The sequence below is a fragment of the Sander lucioperca genome, chromosome 12 (assembly GCF_008315115.2).
Source record: "Sander lucioperca isolate FBNREF2018 chromosome 12, SLUC_FBN_1.2, whole genome shotgun sequence".
Lineage (NCBI taxonomy): Eukaryota > Metazoa > Chordata > Actinopteri > Perciformes > Percidae > Sander > Sander lucioperca.
The window spans coordinates 4,512,388-4,528,986 of NC_050184.1; the positions used below are offsets into that span (position 1 = coordinate 4,512,388).

The 16,599-nt window shown below is 42.1% G+C and overlaps 2 protein-coding genes across 2 annotated transcripts in view; one reads left to right on the forward strand and one right to left on the reverse strand.

Annotated features, from left to right (window-relative positions):
- The window catches only part of LOC116059532 (tubulin alpha chain-like), a 370,798-nt gene that overhangs the window by 45,585 nt on the left and 308,614 nt on the right, over positions 1 to 16,599 (forward strand). The gene's annotated exons all lie outside the window — the stretch shown is intronic.
- The window catches only part of spryd3 (SPRY domain containing 3), a 58,773-nt gene that overhangs the window by 37,024 nt on the left and 5,150 nt on the right, over positions 1 to 16,599 (reverse strand). The window contains exons 2-6 of the mRNA XM_031312765.2: positions 12,780 to 12,907; positions 10,130 to 10,205; positions 6,848 to 6,972; positions 6,167 to 6,302; positions 5,849 to 6,037 (exon numbers count right to left, since the gene is read on the reverse strand). Coding sequence (XP_031168625.1) covers positions 5,849 to 6,037; positions 6,167 to 6,302; positions 6,848 to 6,972; positions 10,130 to 10,205; positions 12,780 to 12,907 — 654 coding nt within the window. The remainder of the gene's footprint in view (positions 1 to 5,848; positions 6,038 to 6,166; positions 6,303 to 6,847; positions 6,973 to 10,129; positions 10,206 to 12,779; positions 12,908 to 16,599) is intronic.

The window sequence follows — 16,599 nt, forward strand, 5'->3', positions numbered from 1 at the left end:
TTGAGACAAACAGCCGAGGAGCCAGAGAGGTGTAATTCGTCTATGGCAGCCGAGCGATAGATCAGTAAATCATCGGAAACCACCAAGACTGGAAATATCTGTTGCATGGCCGCACATGTGAGAAAGGATGAAAAATATTTCCATGCCCCTTAAAATAGAACTCACAGCTATGGGCAAGTACAATGTTACTGAAATCCATAGAAGTTTTGTTTGGATGGGTGGCAAACAGTAGGAGGAGAGGAGAGGAGAGAATGATACAGCAGAAGACACAAGGGAAGGGGAGAGGAGAGCAGGAGAGCAAACAAGAATAGAGGAGAGGAGATGGGGATGAAGGACAGGAAACAATAAGAGAGAAGAGGAGATGAGGACAAAGGAGAGGAAACAAGAAGAAAGGAGAGGATATGAGGATAAAGGAGAGGAGAGAAAACAAGGAAAGAGGACAGGAGAAGAGAAATGGATAAAGGAGAGGAGAAGAAACAAGGATATAGTAGCTAAGAATAGAGGTGATGAGGATGAAGGAGAGGAAACAAGGAAAGAGGAGATCAGATTAGGATAAAGGAGGAGAGAAAACAAGGTGAGAGGACAAGAGAGGAAAGGAGGAGAGAGGAGAAACGAATAAAGGGGAGGAGAAGAAACAAGGATATAGGAGATGAGAAACAGGAGAGGAAACAAGGATAGAAGAGGAGAGAGGAGAATTTTGTTTTCAAAAATCCAAAGTAGACACTTGGAAAAGTTGAGACAGTCCTCTGCCACACTTTCCTTTTCTTTCTCTTGTTGCTCTACAAAAGAGACTCTCTCTCTCTGTCATTCCAGGAAGCAGCTACCGTTACCCTTGTCCCACACCCTTCCTCGTCTTTAGTGTCTACACTTAATCCTCTCACTTGTCTAAACTTGACAGCCTTATCAGTTTGAGTATTATCACCCGCTTAAACCCTCACAATGACAACTACTGTACATCATGAATCTAAAAGTATAATGGTAGCATGGGAGAAAAGTAAAAAAGAAAGGGGAAGAAAAGAAAAGAAAAAGAAAAAAAAAAAAAAATCACTGCTGGACTGCTGAGCGGACCATGCAGGCCGGCACCCCAGCTGTGAAAACCTCCAACCACATGAGAAAGAGTAAAAGATTCCTTAGAGTCCCGTTATTCCACTTATTGAATTTTTACAACCTGGTGGACTGCCAGGCACTTGGCTCCACCAACACGTTTCGTGCCAGAAGGGTGAGACAGACAGAAAGACAGAGAGCAAGACAGCTGGTTGAATCATCCCTCTCACCCACGGCGCTTTGCTTTTTTGACCTGTCTGCCTTTAGAAAAAGATGATAGCCTCTGTATTACGTATGTATGTACGTACGTGTGTGTACGTGTGTGTGCCACCGTGGATAGACATGTATAACGCGTAACCACATTCGGGACCCACACACCTGGCCTGCATCGCTCCGGTGTCAGAGACCTGTCTGTAGTCTTGTGGTTTTGAAGTTTGGGGGGGGGGGGTTTGGGGGATGAGAGCTCACACCTTCACACAGAACAAAGGTGCTACAGTTTAACTACTGTAAAGTGGTGGGAATACAGCATTGTGATGACACAGTTGGTGCCAACAATGAATTCCATTCGAGTGGCTCACAATAGCTACTTGAATCATAGTTTAGTCTGCGTCTGAGAAAACAGCCCTGAACCTGAACTCTAACCCCCTAACCCTCTGAAGGCCCTGACACACCAAGGAGATCGTTGGCCGTCTGTCCCCCTATCTTCCAGTGTCCGTTGTCGTCTCGGCGGGGAGGGAAGCAGAGGGACCGTAGGCTCTGTGCTGCGGCTGGCTGATTCCTACTTTTTTTCTTTTTAGGGGGAGCTCTAAAATATCCTCATTTTTGGTGCCCATTTTTTCCCCCATACTGTATTTTCCTGTAAATTTAGCTTCCCTTCAATAAATAATAGGCTAATAGTAAAGTGTCAAAGTGTGTGTTTATTTTGATAATTTGTGTCTAAAAACTACAATGCTGTCTATTACTGATGTGGCCATCCATGTGTGGGTGCGCACCTTATGTACGAAATGTATGGATAGTATATTTTGCACGTAGGTGGGCGCATTTCTGTATGCATGTGCATGTGTACAGTACCCTCCCACCCCCTTACCCTGACAAATAGGGCTCTTCCAAAAGCCACGGTGTAATTTTAACACTATTAGTCAGTATTAATCACCGTGTAACAGTTGAACAAAGAGAGACTAAGGCTACATCCACACTACTATGTTTCAATAAAGTACGTCTTAATCTTAAATCGATTGAATAAAAGCTCATGCATTGATCCTCTGCTCATAACTACCATGCACATGTAGGCGAATTCACCGCAGATAGTCAGTTTTCTTCCAGAAACGGGTCACGTGATGAGGGGCGTGACAAATCAGGGAAGGGCAAGTTGTGATTTAAGACCCAATTTAGGAAGCGAACGTGTATATTGTTTCCAAAGGTTCTCCATTTCTGCCCGTCCAGACTGCAATACAACCGCTGAGATTTTAAACTAATACGGGGTCTCCAGAGAGGGGGCCGCAGGCGTTAACGTTGCAGAAGATGTGGGTTTTAAACGAATGTAGCTTAAGAATCTGTACTCTGGCACAGAAGTGCTTTGAGCTAAATGATATAACGCTAATGTTTGGCAGGTATATTGTTTACCATGTTCGGTTTAGCTCGTTGACATGCGAACATTTGCTAATTTGCAGTAAACACAAAGTGTGACATCGACTGCATGTCTGTCCGTCCTGGAAGAGTATCCCTCCTCTGTGAATCGAGGGTCTAAAGATAAGAGGGTGGCGTAGGCTGTACAGATTGTAACGCTCCCTGGAGGCAAATTTGTGATATTGGGTAATATGTCACGTCAGGGGTCATCAGTTTACTCAATGATGGAGAAGGGGTCCTTCAAGAAAAATAGTAGGCCTTGGGGACCAAAATCATCCATGTCTGTCACTATATATGGGGTTTGCCACAGATGCCTCTGATTTATAGTTTAGCGTTTAGTTCAGCACTGTACGTTATCTTGCTGTGTAATGCTTTAATTATATACCCTTAAATTTTTACATTCCTTCATTCACTTTGTGAGAGAGAGAGAGAGAGCAGCAACTGCACCTTACAGACAGACAGTTTGCAAAGAAAACGGCTTTGATAGATCACAATACATGTCCACGGTTACTGAAAAGTAGATCACTGAGCCTTTCTTGCTTAAGCATTAAGTACAGTTGTCAACAAAGAAGGATTTGCTAAAGAACAGGCAGTTGAAGGATCTTGTAAGAGCACAAAAACACGGGGAACAGGCAACAACCACGCAAAAGTACAAGCAACAGAAAAGCCACACTATAATCTGCCCCATTCAAAAAACATATGCTAAAAAAACACACTACATATATGTGATGTACTTTTTTTCCCACACAACACAAGGAACACAATGAAGAACTTACATACTGGTATACTACACCATTATGTTCACCATTTCTGAAAGTAAGATTGGTTTGCTTGTCTGTCTCAGACGAATGACTGGTTTGTAGTTTGTTTGGCTACAGGTCAGAATTAAGTAAGCAATTCACTTTAAGCTCTGCTATTGCAATTGTTGTTTTTTATATTTTAATATTTTATCGTCTAAACAATTAGGGGGGAGACTAGAGCTGAATAGGGTAAACATTTTAACTATTTCATATCACCATGAAACTTTCCCAGTTGAAAAGTTGATACCTTTTGTATAATAAGTTTTCTGAAATGTTATGTTTGAATATACAAACAACGCATTATCTTGTTAAGTGTGCTTATTTGCATTCATTTCCAGAGCAGAAATCGGAAACATTGGATGGAGCCAGTTCAAAATTCTTGTTGCTTCATTTTGTTGACATATTAGAGTCAAGGGTTTTTACAACGGGGATTTTGCAATCTCTTTTTTATCACTCCATAAATCAGAAAATACTGCCAACAGCCATAAAAAAATTGCATGTTTTTAGAAATGAGTGTTGTATGAATCCGGCTCTGAATGATATACAGTATGAACAAACCCCTCTGTAAAAACCTTCAGAATATAGATAGGAATGAAAGTGCAAAGTTTGGTGGAAGTCACGTGCTACTGAAGTGGAGATTTCTGGCTCAAAATATGAGAAGATTTTGAGAAAATGGCCTTTAAAAGATATGTACTGTAAGACTGAAGATAAGACACTACAGGTGAATAGGGTAAACTAATAGATATCACCATGCAACTTCCCCAGTTGACTACTTAGAGTAGGAAACATTATTTTTTGTTTTGCAAGTTTTTTTAAATTGTATGTTTAAATATGCAAATTCGGCACTGTCTAATACCAACTTTTAGTTAATTTAGGAGAAATCTACAGACGCAAATAGACAAAGTGTAGTAAAATAAACACCTGAATGTGTATTTTGGATGTTTTCTTTCCACTAGTCTAAAAGAGGACGTGTTATGGAAGCAAAATAGCCCAACATCTCAAATATGACCAGTGCATGACAAAACTATGTTTTGCCTGTAGTGTCTCCCCTTAATTTAAAAGAAAGTCAGCAGATTCTAAGGTTGTACCTGAATCTGAATTTGCCAAGTTGACTTTGAGTCACCAGCGCTGGTGGGACGCTGATGTTTCTCTTCAACCTACAAAGTATTATTCACGGCCTCCACCCAGTTACAGAACAGTTCAGCTCACCTGCACAGCAGCCACCCCACTTTAAACTCCTATGAGTCGGTTTTACCTGCAACACGTCACCGTGCATCCAGCTCATAGTTATGTTATAACATTCCTAGCACACCACAGAGCGCCTCTCCTGCCGGGCTACTTAAGAGTCACACTGGACGCCAGTAGAGGAGGTTGTATCAACGCTTGGTTCAAAAGTAATTTAGCTGATTTTCGGAGCGGCAAACAAAAACGAGTCATGCTTCCCTGCATTTAAATTACCCTTCGTCCGTTTGGTTTGTAGTTAGGTAATTCTGAGACAAGATTCAGTTCGTAAACGTTTATAGCCTGCCATGCTATTATCCTGGGTTGCTCTGTGTACAATAACTCAGCTTTAAAAAATAAATAAAATAAAAATATGTTCAACAGGAGATTAAACTCTGAGGTTTCTGAAAGAAATTAATCAAATTATTGAGGTTTATGCGGCAGCCCTAACAGATTATTGATGATTAAAATAATTGTTACTTGCAGTCCTACTTGGAACTGACTCTAGCCTTCAGCCAGCCACATGGGCAATTGAAAACCAGCATTGCCAGATCTTTCTCCACAGCGCTGCAGAGGAAGGTCTGGCTAGTCCACACAGCATTTCGGGATGGGGGAAAACACGTGCTCTGGTTTATTGGCATTTCTTTAAACCAATCACAATCGTCTTGGGTGGCGCTAAGCACCTGACGGAGCCGCGGTGCCTCTACAAAATAGCCTCGGGAAGGAACTTGTTTTGGTGGAACGTGCACGTTCAAAAGTTGTTTCAGTCGTGCAACAGAAAACTCCGATTGGACAGATAGTCTAGCTAGCTGTCTGGATTTCCCCTGCAGAGATCTGAGGAGCAGTTAACCACAGTCCTCAGAAATCCACCGGAGTTTAGAACACCAACACAAAGAGAGAGGAAGGTAACGGACATCCGGCCGAAATGAGGGACATCCGGCGGAATTTCCGGCTGCACCTGAACAATCCCAGGAATGAAACATCCCCGATATAGACTACCAGTATGGTAATGAAGCTGCTTAATGGTGTGAACAACATGGTCACAAACTTGCCATCTTTGTGCTAAGCTAAGCTACACATTGCACAGAACAGTGATCTCTGTTCTCATGTCCCCAAAAATGTCAGAGTATTCTTTTTCTACTTCTTCTACTTCTTACCGTGCCGCTAACCCTGACGTCGTAAAGCCGCCCCCAGTCATCTTCGTGGCTGTCCACCATCATCATACTGTCATCTTCCTCCAGGAACCACTCAGCCTGCAGGTCAACCTTCACCTCTTCCCCCATGGAGTGCATCCCTACGGCGGGGAACAGCCCCTCTGCCGACGCGGGAATCTCTACTGAACCAACCTGCACAGGAGAAGGATGCAAGGAAACAATGGGTGAAGAAACAAGAGACAACAATATACACACAGACAGTTCTGCTAGTGCATGTTTGAAATAAAGCATTACAGAATGCCAGTGTTTAAAAACACCTACCTCCTTGCCATTTTTGGTAAAAAAGACTGTTGTGAGACCTGCTCCAATATTTTCTGAGTGTATTCCGCAGCCAATGCGGTCATTACGCGCACACTTTGGCCCAAACTGCTGTCCCACAGGGTTGCCATTGTATAACCTAGGAAGAGTGAAGAGATAGAAATCTTTATAACATAAAAGCTAACTAGTGACTGCAAAACAAATAACCGTTCCAAATGATTTGCTTGTGAAGTGACAGAGTGATCTCTTCGTAGACGGCAATAACTGTCATTTTTGCTCTCAAAACATAGAGCAAAAATGCAAAACACTCACTGGTTCTAGCTCCTCAATTATGAGGATCTGCTGCTTTCTTTGGGTTCTTTGGGTTTTGGACTATTGGTCAGAAAAAAAGAGAATTTGCAATCTGCATTTTTCACTATTTTCTACTACTATAAATCTATAGACTAAATAATTAATAGGCGTGCAAAGTTCAGAGCCATATATACATATGTTCAATTTCTGTGACCAGCAATTTATATGGCAAAGAAAAATGCAAATAAAAAAAAAGGAAGGGCTGAGGAGAATGATATAGGGATGATGTAGTTATGTGTGGATGCAGCACCAACAGGCCACAATCCATTTTCTCAAACCATGCAAGAAACCAATGCTGTACTGTAGTGAATATCTGACTGTGGTTTGACTTACTTGCCGTTGTCAGCGTGGTAAGCTACAGAATATGGCAGCCAGCCAGGCTGGTGGTCCAGCCTGTAGAATTTAGGCACCAGGCCCACAGCAATGGTCCCCCTCACCCCTGTGTCCACTATTGTCACCTACACACACACACACACACACACACACACACACACACACACACACACACACACACACACACACACACACACACACACACACACACACACACACACAGTAACTGCATCTGTGGCACGACTGCCACGCTTGGAGGAGGCCTTTATAGATCGTATGTGGGTTAAATTAAAAAGGTATTTCTAAAAGAAAAACAGCATGAATTTACAGCAGAGAGCAGAAATCAAAACACATCTTATATTGTTGAAACTTCACCCTCAATGAAAAACCAGACTTAGGAAAAGTCGAGCCCCCTAGTAAATCTCTGCCTTTCGTAGCTCTCATTCTGTCTGCCCAGAGTCTGACTCCCTGTGCGGATGTTAAGCTGTCCAGAGTAGGGATGTGCCGGTGTACCGGTTTTACTGCATACCGCCAGCTATTTCTATTGCCGTCATTACTGTGATTAACAGTTTTCAGAGGGCACCGTGAACACAGCACCATACTACGGTTTCGCAGTCTCTCTCTATTATGTTCTAAAGTTCTGCCTTTTAACTGTTAACACCCAGCAGGAAACACTTACTACAATGCACTTGCACTCTAGAAAGTCTTATAGACAGGTGAGTTAGATCATAAACCCCAAAATACCGGCAACAAAACACTACCTTGTATTGATATGAGGAATGAAAATAAATGAATAAAGTGAGTACAAATGGTCGACAGTGAGAAGGATTTATTTCTTTTGTGGTTATTTCGCAACTATTTACACCCAAAAGAAATCAGAACATGTACAAAAACTTAAATGGCTGCACACACATTCTAAGAGACACAGCCACTGCGCTGTATTATATGTCAGCTGTCTCTGGTGTTTTAGTATATTTGATGTCTAACAAAGCTGCAAAATACTGCTCACTGTTCAGTTTGTTAGGTTTAATTAAATCCAACACCATCATGGGGTGGGTGCAATTCCAGCAAAGTTTGACGATTATCACGATAATACCGTTTACTGTGATATTTCTGGCCACAATAATTGTAACATGAACATTTTATACCCACACCTCCCTCTTCCAGAGCCCCGGTGGCTTCAGGGGAAAACCTCCACAACCACCTCCTCCCCTCTGACATGACGCCAGCCTGCTAGTTCAGTCCAATCGGAGCAAAATGACACACTCTACCAAGCAGAATTAGGTGAAAGGTAATGCAGGCAAACACAGGAGAATAACGAGTCTGCATTTGTTCCCATCCTTTGTCATTGTCAGTGACTTTTCCTGGTTATTTCTCTCTCTCTCTCTCGTCTAAATATTCTGCCTCTGTATCATTCCTCGCATGTCTTTCTCCCCTTCCCCACTTTATCTGCCTCCCTCATTCTCTACCTCCGTCTTCAGCCCAGACCCCCAAAGTTGCTGGCCCTGCATGACAGCTCATGTGATGTGATACCAAACTTCTTGGTTTTCTCCGACTAAAAATTCCAGGACCGATTCCTTTTCAGTCTTGCACTTAAAGGATAATACTCCTATAACCCTGCTTGGTGAAATAACTAAATTCTTAGCAGGTCATCACTTCCACATGTCAACTGTTAAAATACTATTTGGGTCTGTATGATTGAAAAAAGCTAAAATACATGTGAGATGGAAAAAAAAAAGAGCAGGAATGTGCTCACTGATGAGCCGTTTAGTTATGTTGATATGAATTTCTGTTCGAATAAATCTATTAAAACAAGTGGAATGCTGCAGATGTTCAGCTCGACTTGAGGAAGACAGATGATGAAAACTGGAGAAGGTGCAGCAGCAGTGACAGAGGTGAAATGGATTCCTTGCGAAAAGCAGAACGAGGAGACACACGAGGACAGCAGTGACGCATACGTCGACAGAAGCCTGAGCTTTATCAGAACAGTCGCTCCCAAATTTTCGAGAGATCTGGGAAACTGACAGCATGTGCGTCACACAGTGGAGAATAATGTAGCATAAAACTCTGGGTAATGACCACACTAAAATCCACTAGTTTAAATGTCAGAGAGATCTATCAGGCTGCAAATGTGATTCTTATTTGAATATAAACATTGTTATCGTTAAGATGTTCTTGATAGGGAGGACGAGGGAGTGATCCTGAGGTCATTTGAGAGTTTGAAATCACATTTAATAAAAATGTCACATCTGGCACAAATCTGGGACACCACACAGCCACGACAAATAATGTCAAATCACATTGTCGGCCTGTTCAAAATCTTACTGAAGCAGATCTGAAATGTTTCAACGTATGTCTAAAGTGGGGCTTCTCTTCAAAAATTTAAAGAAGTCTGAAAAGAATAGTGGAAGAAGAAAATAATTCACACTGATGCTGCATGGTCCTGTCTGGCTCTATTTGCAGCTCAGCAGAATGACGCAGGTTCACAGCATAATGTATAGCCCCAATGTCCTGAAGCCTAAAAACTGCCTCACCTGCCCTCTCATAACCACACGTCACAAGGCCTGCTCTGACGTGCACCATCAACAAACAAGCTGGCTCATAAATTACACACTGCAGCCCTCTGCACCCAATTTATGACTGAACTCTCGCAACTTTCCTGTGCTAAATAACCAAAATACCTTTCTCCTATGTATAAGAACTATTAGAATGGCCTGAAACAGAAATAAATGCTAAATAAATGTCCAATAGTTTATCCTGCTGCCAGTCTGCCTGCCTGTCTGCTGAAAACACTGTGTGTTAGACTAATCTTTGTGCTCAAAGATACCGCCTAACCCACACCCTATCCCTCATTCCACTGCAGCTCGGACATTCTTGAGGTAGTGGTTTTGCACTGGTGAACTGGGACTGTAGGGGGGCGCTTAGGATTTAATATGAAGTTAAGAAAATTGTCAGCAATGGGATTCCAGGGGATAAAATTGCTGGCTGGATGGTAAAGCAATACTGGGCACACACAGGGGCGATGGTATGTGCTAAGCGTATCATATTGTGAATAATCCCCCACCCCAACATTTCAAAATGAACGATTGTGCAAAGGACAAACAGTCTTCTTATTTTTGAATGATGACCATATATCCAAACAAAGTAGATGCACAAAAAGCAACACAGTTAGAGATCAGCAGTTGAACTAAGCCAACGGTCAGGTCTTGCAACTCAATCAGAACTCAGTTACAATAACAATGTCAGACGCTGATTTACAGCATCACCATCAATGAGCCTTACCTCAAAGTAGCAATTTCCCTTCGATAAAGGGTGGCCTGCCACATAGCAACCCACCTCTTCGGAGTTCCCTTGGTAACTAAAGAGAAGAAATTACAGGTTAACAATAGGTGACTTCGAATAGGTGCTGCATGCACAATCAGAAACATCTTGAAGAACGGCCTCATCTTTTCATCGAAAGACTGTCGAGACACTATCACTATAATCATCAGATGCACCAGACATGTGCAACAGAAATGAGACTAAAATATGTACCCATTATTAACAATTACAAAGAACCTTAGCTGGATGATTAGAGAAAGATATATCAAATGGCATGCACATGATTACTGGCTGTTACTGTTTTATAAGATATGATGTCCATCAGCTTTATATAAGAAAAGAAAGGATGTTTTAGCCTGACGTCGTCATACTCAGATTCTAGTCAGAATATGAGTCTGATACTGCGCCATTGGGCTGTGATTATGGGGCGTGTTTCAACCGAACCAGGAAAGAAAATGCCTCTGCACTCAATTGGATAGACTTAGAACCAATCAGAGCGCCCCCATCTTCTTAGAGACCATCGGGGCCAGCTGATAAATTAAACTTTTGCCGAATCCCGTAGGAAGGACGGCAAAAACATCTTTCCGATCGACAAATGCCTTGATCGCGGTTTTCTGTTCCTCTTCTAAAATGAATGCGCTGTTGCTATCTTCTATAACAGACGCAATGGCGGAATCTACACATCTTAATTCTCCAGCGGCAGCCATCTTTGTCGTAAACAAATTCAACCCAAGCGCTCTTCGTGACGTGGTTGATTACGTTACTGTTGATCATCTGTCCATCATCGTATAAAGCCCGCCCTGACAATTTGATTGGTCCGAACAGCTCTGGTTTGAGCATAGTTGCTCCACAACGGATCAAGTCCAGACCGAACTTCCCGAACTCAAATGTTGTGGGCGGGACTAAGTTCGGCTGGCATCCAGGCTAGGGATGTTTTGTTAAGGAAGGGAGAACTAGAGACGTACAAGGACAAACCAGTATTAAGCAGCTGAATTAAATAAGGAGGTGGCAGTAGCTCAGTCCGTGGCTTGGGAACCGGAGGGTTGCCAGTTCAAGTCCCTGTATGGACCAATTACGGAGTGTGGACTGGTAGCTGGAGAAGTGCCAGTTCACCTCCTGGGCACGGCTGAGGTACCCTTGAGCAAGGCACCGGTCCCACAACTGCTCAGGGCACCTGTTCATTGGCTTAGCAACATGCTAAACCTTTAGGATTTTCTTTACAGCAATAGCTTCTGAGCCCTTTTCTTTCTTAAAGCTCCACTGTGTAATTTTTTTGAGTTGATTCTTAGCAAAAACCCCTTTGTTCTTTCACAAATATGTGCTCATTCATGTGTAATTACTTCCACCAACTAATCAAAGTATTCGCGTAAGCGTAGAATCTGCCATTCAGAATACATACGCGCAAGCTGCTCGAGTGACAGTCGCCACGTAGCGCCTCAATGTTTAAAATACATTAGCCAAAGAGGGACATACCTCCGCCTTTTGCGCTTTTACACTCAGCGGCACCGTGACGAATGCCAGGGAGGAGGAGAAGATTACTCGCGACAGATTTGAAAGCCTATTCTCGAGGACATGTAACGGGGTCGCCAAGGAAGTAAAAAAGAGAATTAAAAAACGACAACGCAACAAGGCAAAGCAACAAGACCAAAGTTAATATTGGAGTGGCTTTTCCAAGATGGAAAGAGATCATAAGGAGCAAGGATTTTAAAAGGGACACTGAAGTTGCCTGCTTTCTTCTCAAAAGGTAATTCTGCCTATTTGTGTAAATAATATGCTAGAACGATGTCTAGGATACTTTTCCTCGCGTCAATGATGGAAAATGATTGTCTACCTTGTAACATAAACATCATAATCATATGTGTCGTGATTTCCCCGGCAGACAACTCACGTCATGTACAGTTCTAGCACTGACTAGCTACAGCTAGAACAGCTGCGTGTAAACAATCGCGATACTAAGAGCTAATTTCGGTTTCATTGACATTGTTCATACTGCTCAGAAAAATATATTAAAAACACAAACCTCCGTTGCTTCTCTCCTACGCTGTAAACATTGCCTTACACTATTAATCTCGTACAATATACAGAATAACGATAGCACGGATACTTTACTAACATTAGCTTGCATATGTTTGGGAACCTGATAGCTGATGTTAGCAATGAACTGGTACCAAAATAACGTAAAACTATTATTACACTGGCAGGAACACTCTTGGAATAATACGGCCACCGTAGGAGTTAAAACGCGCTCGGAGTGGGAAGGGCTAGAAAGTAATATTCAGTTGGTTGTCATATACCATTTCACCGCTAGATGGGAGAAATTCTTACACAATGTAGCTTTAAATGAATAGAAACACATAGCCCATAAGAATGATTATAAAATAGTAATTTCTGACCCAATATCTTGCTAGGCAAAACGTACACAATAGAGGAAAAATGTTGAAATGCGTAATAAACACATCTGTTTTGACACTCATTATAAAAAGGGCGTCAATGACTTGGCACATGGGAAACCAACACAGAGAAACAAACACAATATAACACAGAAGCATCTTTTTATATAAACCCAATCCAACAAAGCCACATAATCACATCAGTTCGAGAACAGGCTGACCTGAGTGTGTCTCCATCCTTCTGTAACCTCATGTATCGTTCCTGTGCAGGGCGCCCATCCCCAATATCTCTGATTCGACGCCTCAGATTCAGGAGGCATCTGTGGTGTAGTACGTTGATGTCATCCATCTGAATCAAGAACATGGGACAGTGAAAAGAAATTGGCACTTTACCACAAGTTCAGCAGGTTGTGCAATGTTTTCTGCCATGGTTGTTTGTTGCCTGATGAAGAAAATCACAGCTAGGAGGAAACTGAATTACAGTGCCAAGACCTAAGGTTCCCCCGCGTGTTTTGCAAGCCCGGTGGCCCACCGAGCCAAAGCCACTGGGAATTAGTGTTTAATATATTTATAAGACGTTATTTGTACAGTTACAGTGGGGCGGCTCGGTTGGAAACTTATATATAGCCATGTTTTTAATATCGTCAGTTAGCTTTTAGCACTGACTTAATGTAGGGCCCTATGGAATCTGTGTTAAGCTTTTTTAAATTCAAATTTTTGCGATTCCGTCCATGATTCTGTTATCGCAGAAACTATTGGGCTCTACATTAATGCTGCCATCAGTCTGTGACTGGCCCGAGCCAAAGAAAAGACACTTGCCACAGGGCTATACAACTTTTCTACTACTACCCAGCTCCTCTAAACCATGTACCACTGATTCTTCTATACAATAGTAGTTAAAAGTTTGTTTCTGATAAGTACTCTCATACGTGTCTTGTATCAAATCAAGACGAAGCCACGATGAGGGCACAGAGGCAAGTTCAACATATCATCATGAAGGTACTGGCTTCAACTAGGCTTCAAGGGCTGCAACTAACAATGATGTTCTCAATTAAGGGATTCATTGTTTGGTCTATAAAATGTCAGAAAAAAAAAGAATGGAAATGCCCATCACTGTTTCCTAAAGCCTGAGGTCACGTCATCAAAATGCTTCCTTTGTGCACCAAACTGTTCAAAATCCAATTATATCGGGGGGAGGGGCGGAGCAAGATATGGAGTGAGACTGAAGTGAGGTTTGCGAGCGCTCCTGCAGGGCCACTAATAATTTGATGTAACGGTATCCAAACTACGAAATACTACTTAAATCATATACCCGTCATCAACAACCATCAGCGTTTGATATCAGTCACTTTCGCTGCTGTAAATGGCGGCAAATCTCCGAAAATATAAGTTCGCCGCTTCCTCCAGTACAAGGCCTGAGGCCTCGCCACCAGGTGTTCAAGGTAACCCCGACCGACCTGAGGAAATATCAGAGACATTGAGGGGGGGCTCTCAACATGGTCGGATGAAGTTGTTTCCCTTCAAACCACGGTGAGCACTCTTAAAAGTGAAGTGGAAGACCTGAAAGGAAAATGTGAAGACCTAGAGGGGCGGATGAGACGAGGGAACATCCGGATTGTGGGAGTCCCGGAACAGCCGGGCTCAAGCTCAACCACAGCAGTTTCTAAACTACTGAAAGAGACACTGCGGATGGACAAAGATATCAAAATTGATCGCTCTCATCGCAGTCTTGGGTCTAGGAAGCCGGGAGACAATCCTTGTGCCATTATTGCAAAATTACACTATGACGGAGACTGTATGGAGATTTTAAGAAGAGCTCGATATCAGGCCCCGCTGAGTTACAACGGAACTTCGGTGGCCATCTACCCGGATTATACAGCGAGTGTAGCCAGAGCAAGAGCAGCCTTCACGGATGTCCGAAAACTACTCCGAGGACGACAAGGAGTCCATTATGGTCTACTTTTTCCAGCCAGATTCCGAGTCACACAGACAATGGAGAGGAGAAGGAATTTTGGGATGCGGCTGACGCGATGGACTATGTGAAAAGCAGAATAATTCCAGGGACAGAGTCTGAGACCTGATAAGCGCATCTCTAACCTGGTGGGAAAAGAACATTGTTGATAAGTATCTGAGCCTTTATATAAAGTAAGACCTACTCCATTTCTGAAATATTGACTCTCCGTTTCGTATCCATATACAGTTATGATTAATCTGTCATGTAGGAAAGGTAGCGCGACTGTAGCGACACATTAAGAATATAACTACAGTATGTGTATGTGCACGTGTTTGTGTGTGCGTCGCCGTTACAGGTGCGCACGGTTGATCAAAGTGTCGAAATGAGTACATTTTATTTACAGTAATCTGATTTATTTAACATTTGTACTTTACTTTTTTTGTAGGCCCACAGTGTCCTCAGTTGATCAATCTGATCCTATATCCTGTGTGTCTTTTTAGTTTAGATACTTTGAACATGCCTATCCCCTATATGCAGGAAACAGTTTGGGATTTATATAATTTGTGGTGCCGTTGTTGTACCTTGCCTTTATTTTACATTGTGGTTCTGTAGGAGCCGGTGTAGTGAACATCTGACAACCCCTGTCCATATCTGGATCTATAAGCACAGGCAACTACTAATACACACTATAGCCTAATAGATATCTAGCACAGAGAACAGCTTACATAGCTGCTTGTTCGCCTTGTGCAGCTTGGGAGTAGGTCCCAAAGAACTAACTTGACACTCATGTTCTTGAGTCCAAGAGAGTTCCCTGCTCTGTTTGTTTTGGTCCCAGTGTTCCCCTTGGGATCTTTGTTTGTTAAGAAAGAGAAGTAGTTCGTTCCTGAATACAGACTCACCAATATCCTAATGCCTAGTATTGATATTATGGCTTTGTCTCACAGCTGCTGGTTATTTAATTATTCCTTATGTATTTTTTTTTCCTTTCTTCATTTTTTTAAATTTTTATTCTCATTTTCAAATTTTTATTCCTTCCTCCGCCCCCTCCCTCACTCCTATTACAACCACTCAGACCTACCTTCTCTCCATACCTCCTCATGCATTTAAGTAATGCATATGTCTCAACTACATCGATTCCCCTTAATTTATATATTTTGAATGGGGTTACTAAAGATAATAAGTTATAATGTTAAAGGACTTCACAGCCCTCTCAAAAGGAAAAATATCCTACGTCAGCTGAAGCAATTTCAGTGTCAGATAGTGTTTCTACAAGAAACGCATTTATCTGATGTGGAGCACGAAAGATTAAAGAAATCATGGGCTGATAAAGTGTACTTCTCATCTCATCCATCGGGGAGAAAGAAAGGTGTATCGATTTTGATGCATAAACAAGTCAACTTTAGTTTGGTCACAATCCATAAGGATACAGAGGGGAGATTTATTTTGTTAAATGGTTCCATTGATGGTATAGATGTGTCTTTTATGAATGTATATGCTCCAAAAGAGGACAACCCAGATTTCATTAGAAAAGTCTTCAACGTGATAACACACCATAGCTCTGGGACCTTGCTAATGGGTGGAGATTTCAATTGTGTTATTTCACAATGTATGGATAAACAGCCAGTCTCCACTACTATGCCCTCTTGAATGAGTAAAACATTAAAATATCAATCTACGGAACTGGGACTCATCGATGCATGGAGAAGCAAATAGCCCAATTGTAGAGACTTTACATTTTATTCGCATAGGCATGCATCCTATTCCAGAATCGATTATTTTTTTTACCCCCAAGGCTGAACTATACAGAATAGCTGAGTTGAAGATTTTACCAATGACTATTTCTGACCATTCACCTATTGAACTCTCATGGAACATAGGACATAAGTCAACACCTAGACAATGGAGGTTAAATGCATCTCTCCTTAATGATAAAGAGTTCATCAACCTCATCACAACAGAACTTAAATTCTATTTGGACACCAACACCTCCCCAGAAATATCACCACTTATATTATGGGACTGTGCAAAAGCCTACCTCAGGGATCGTATTATCTCTTTCGCAAGTGCCAGAAAGAAAAAGAGGGATG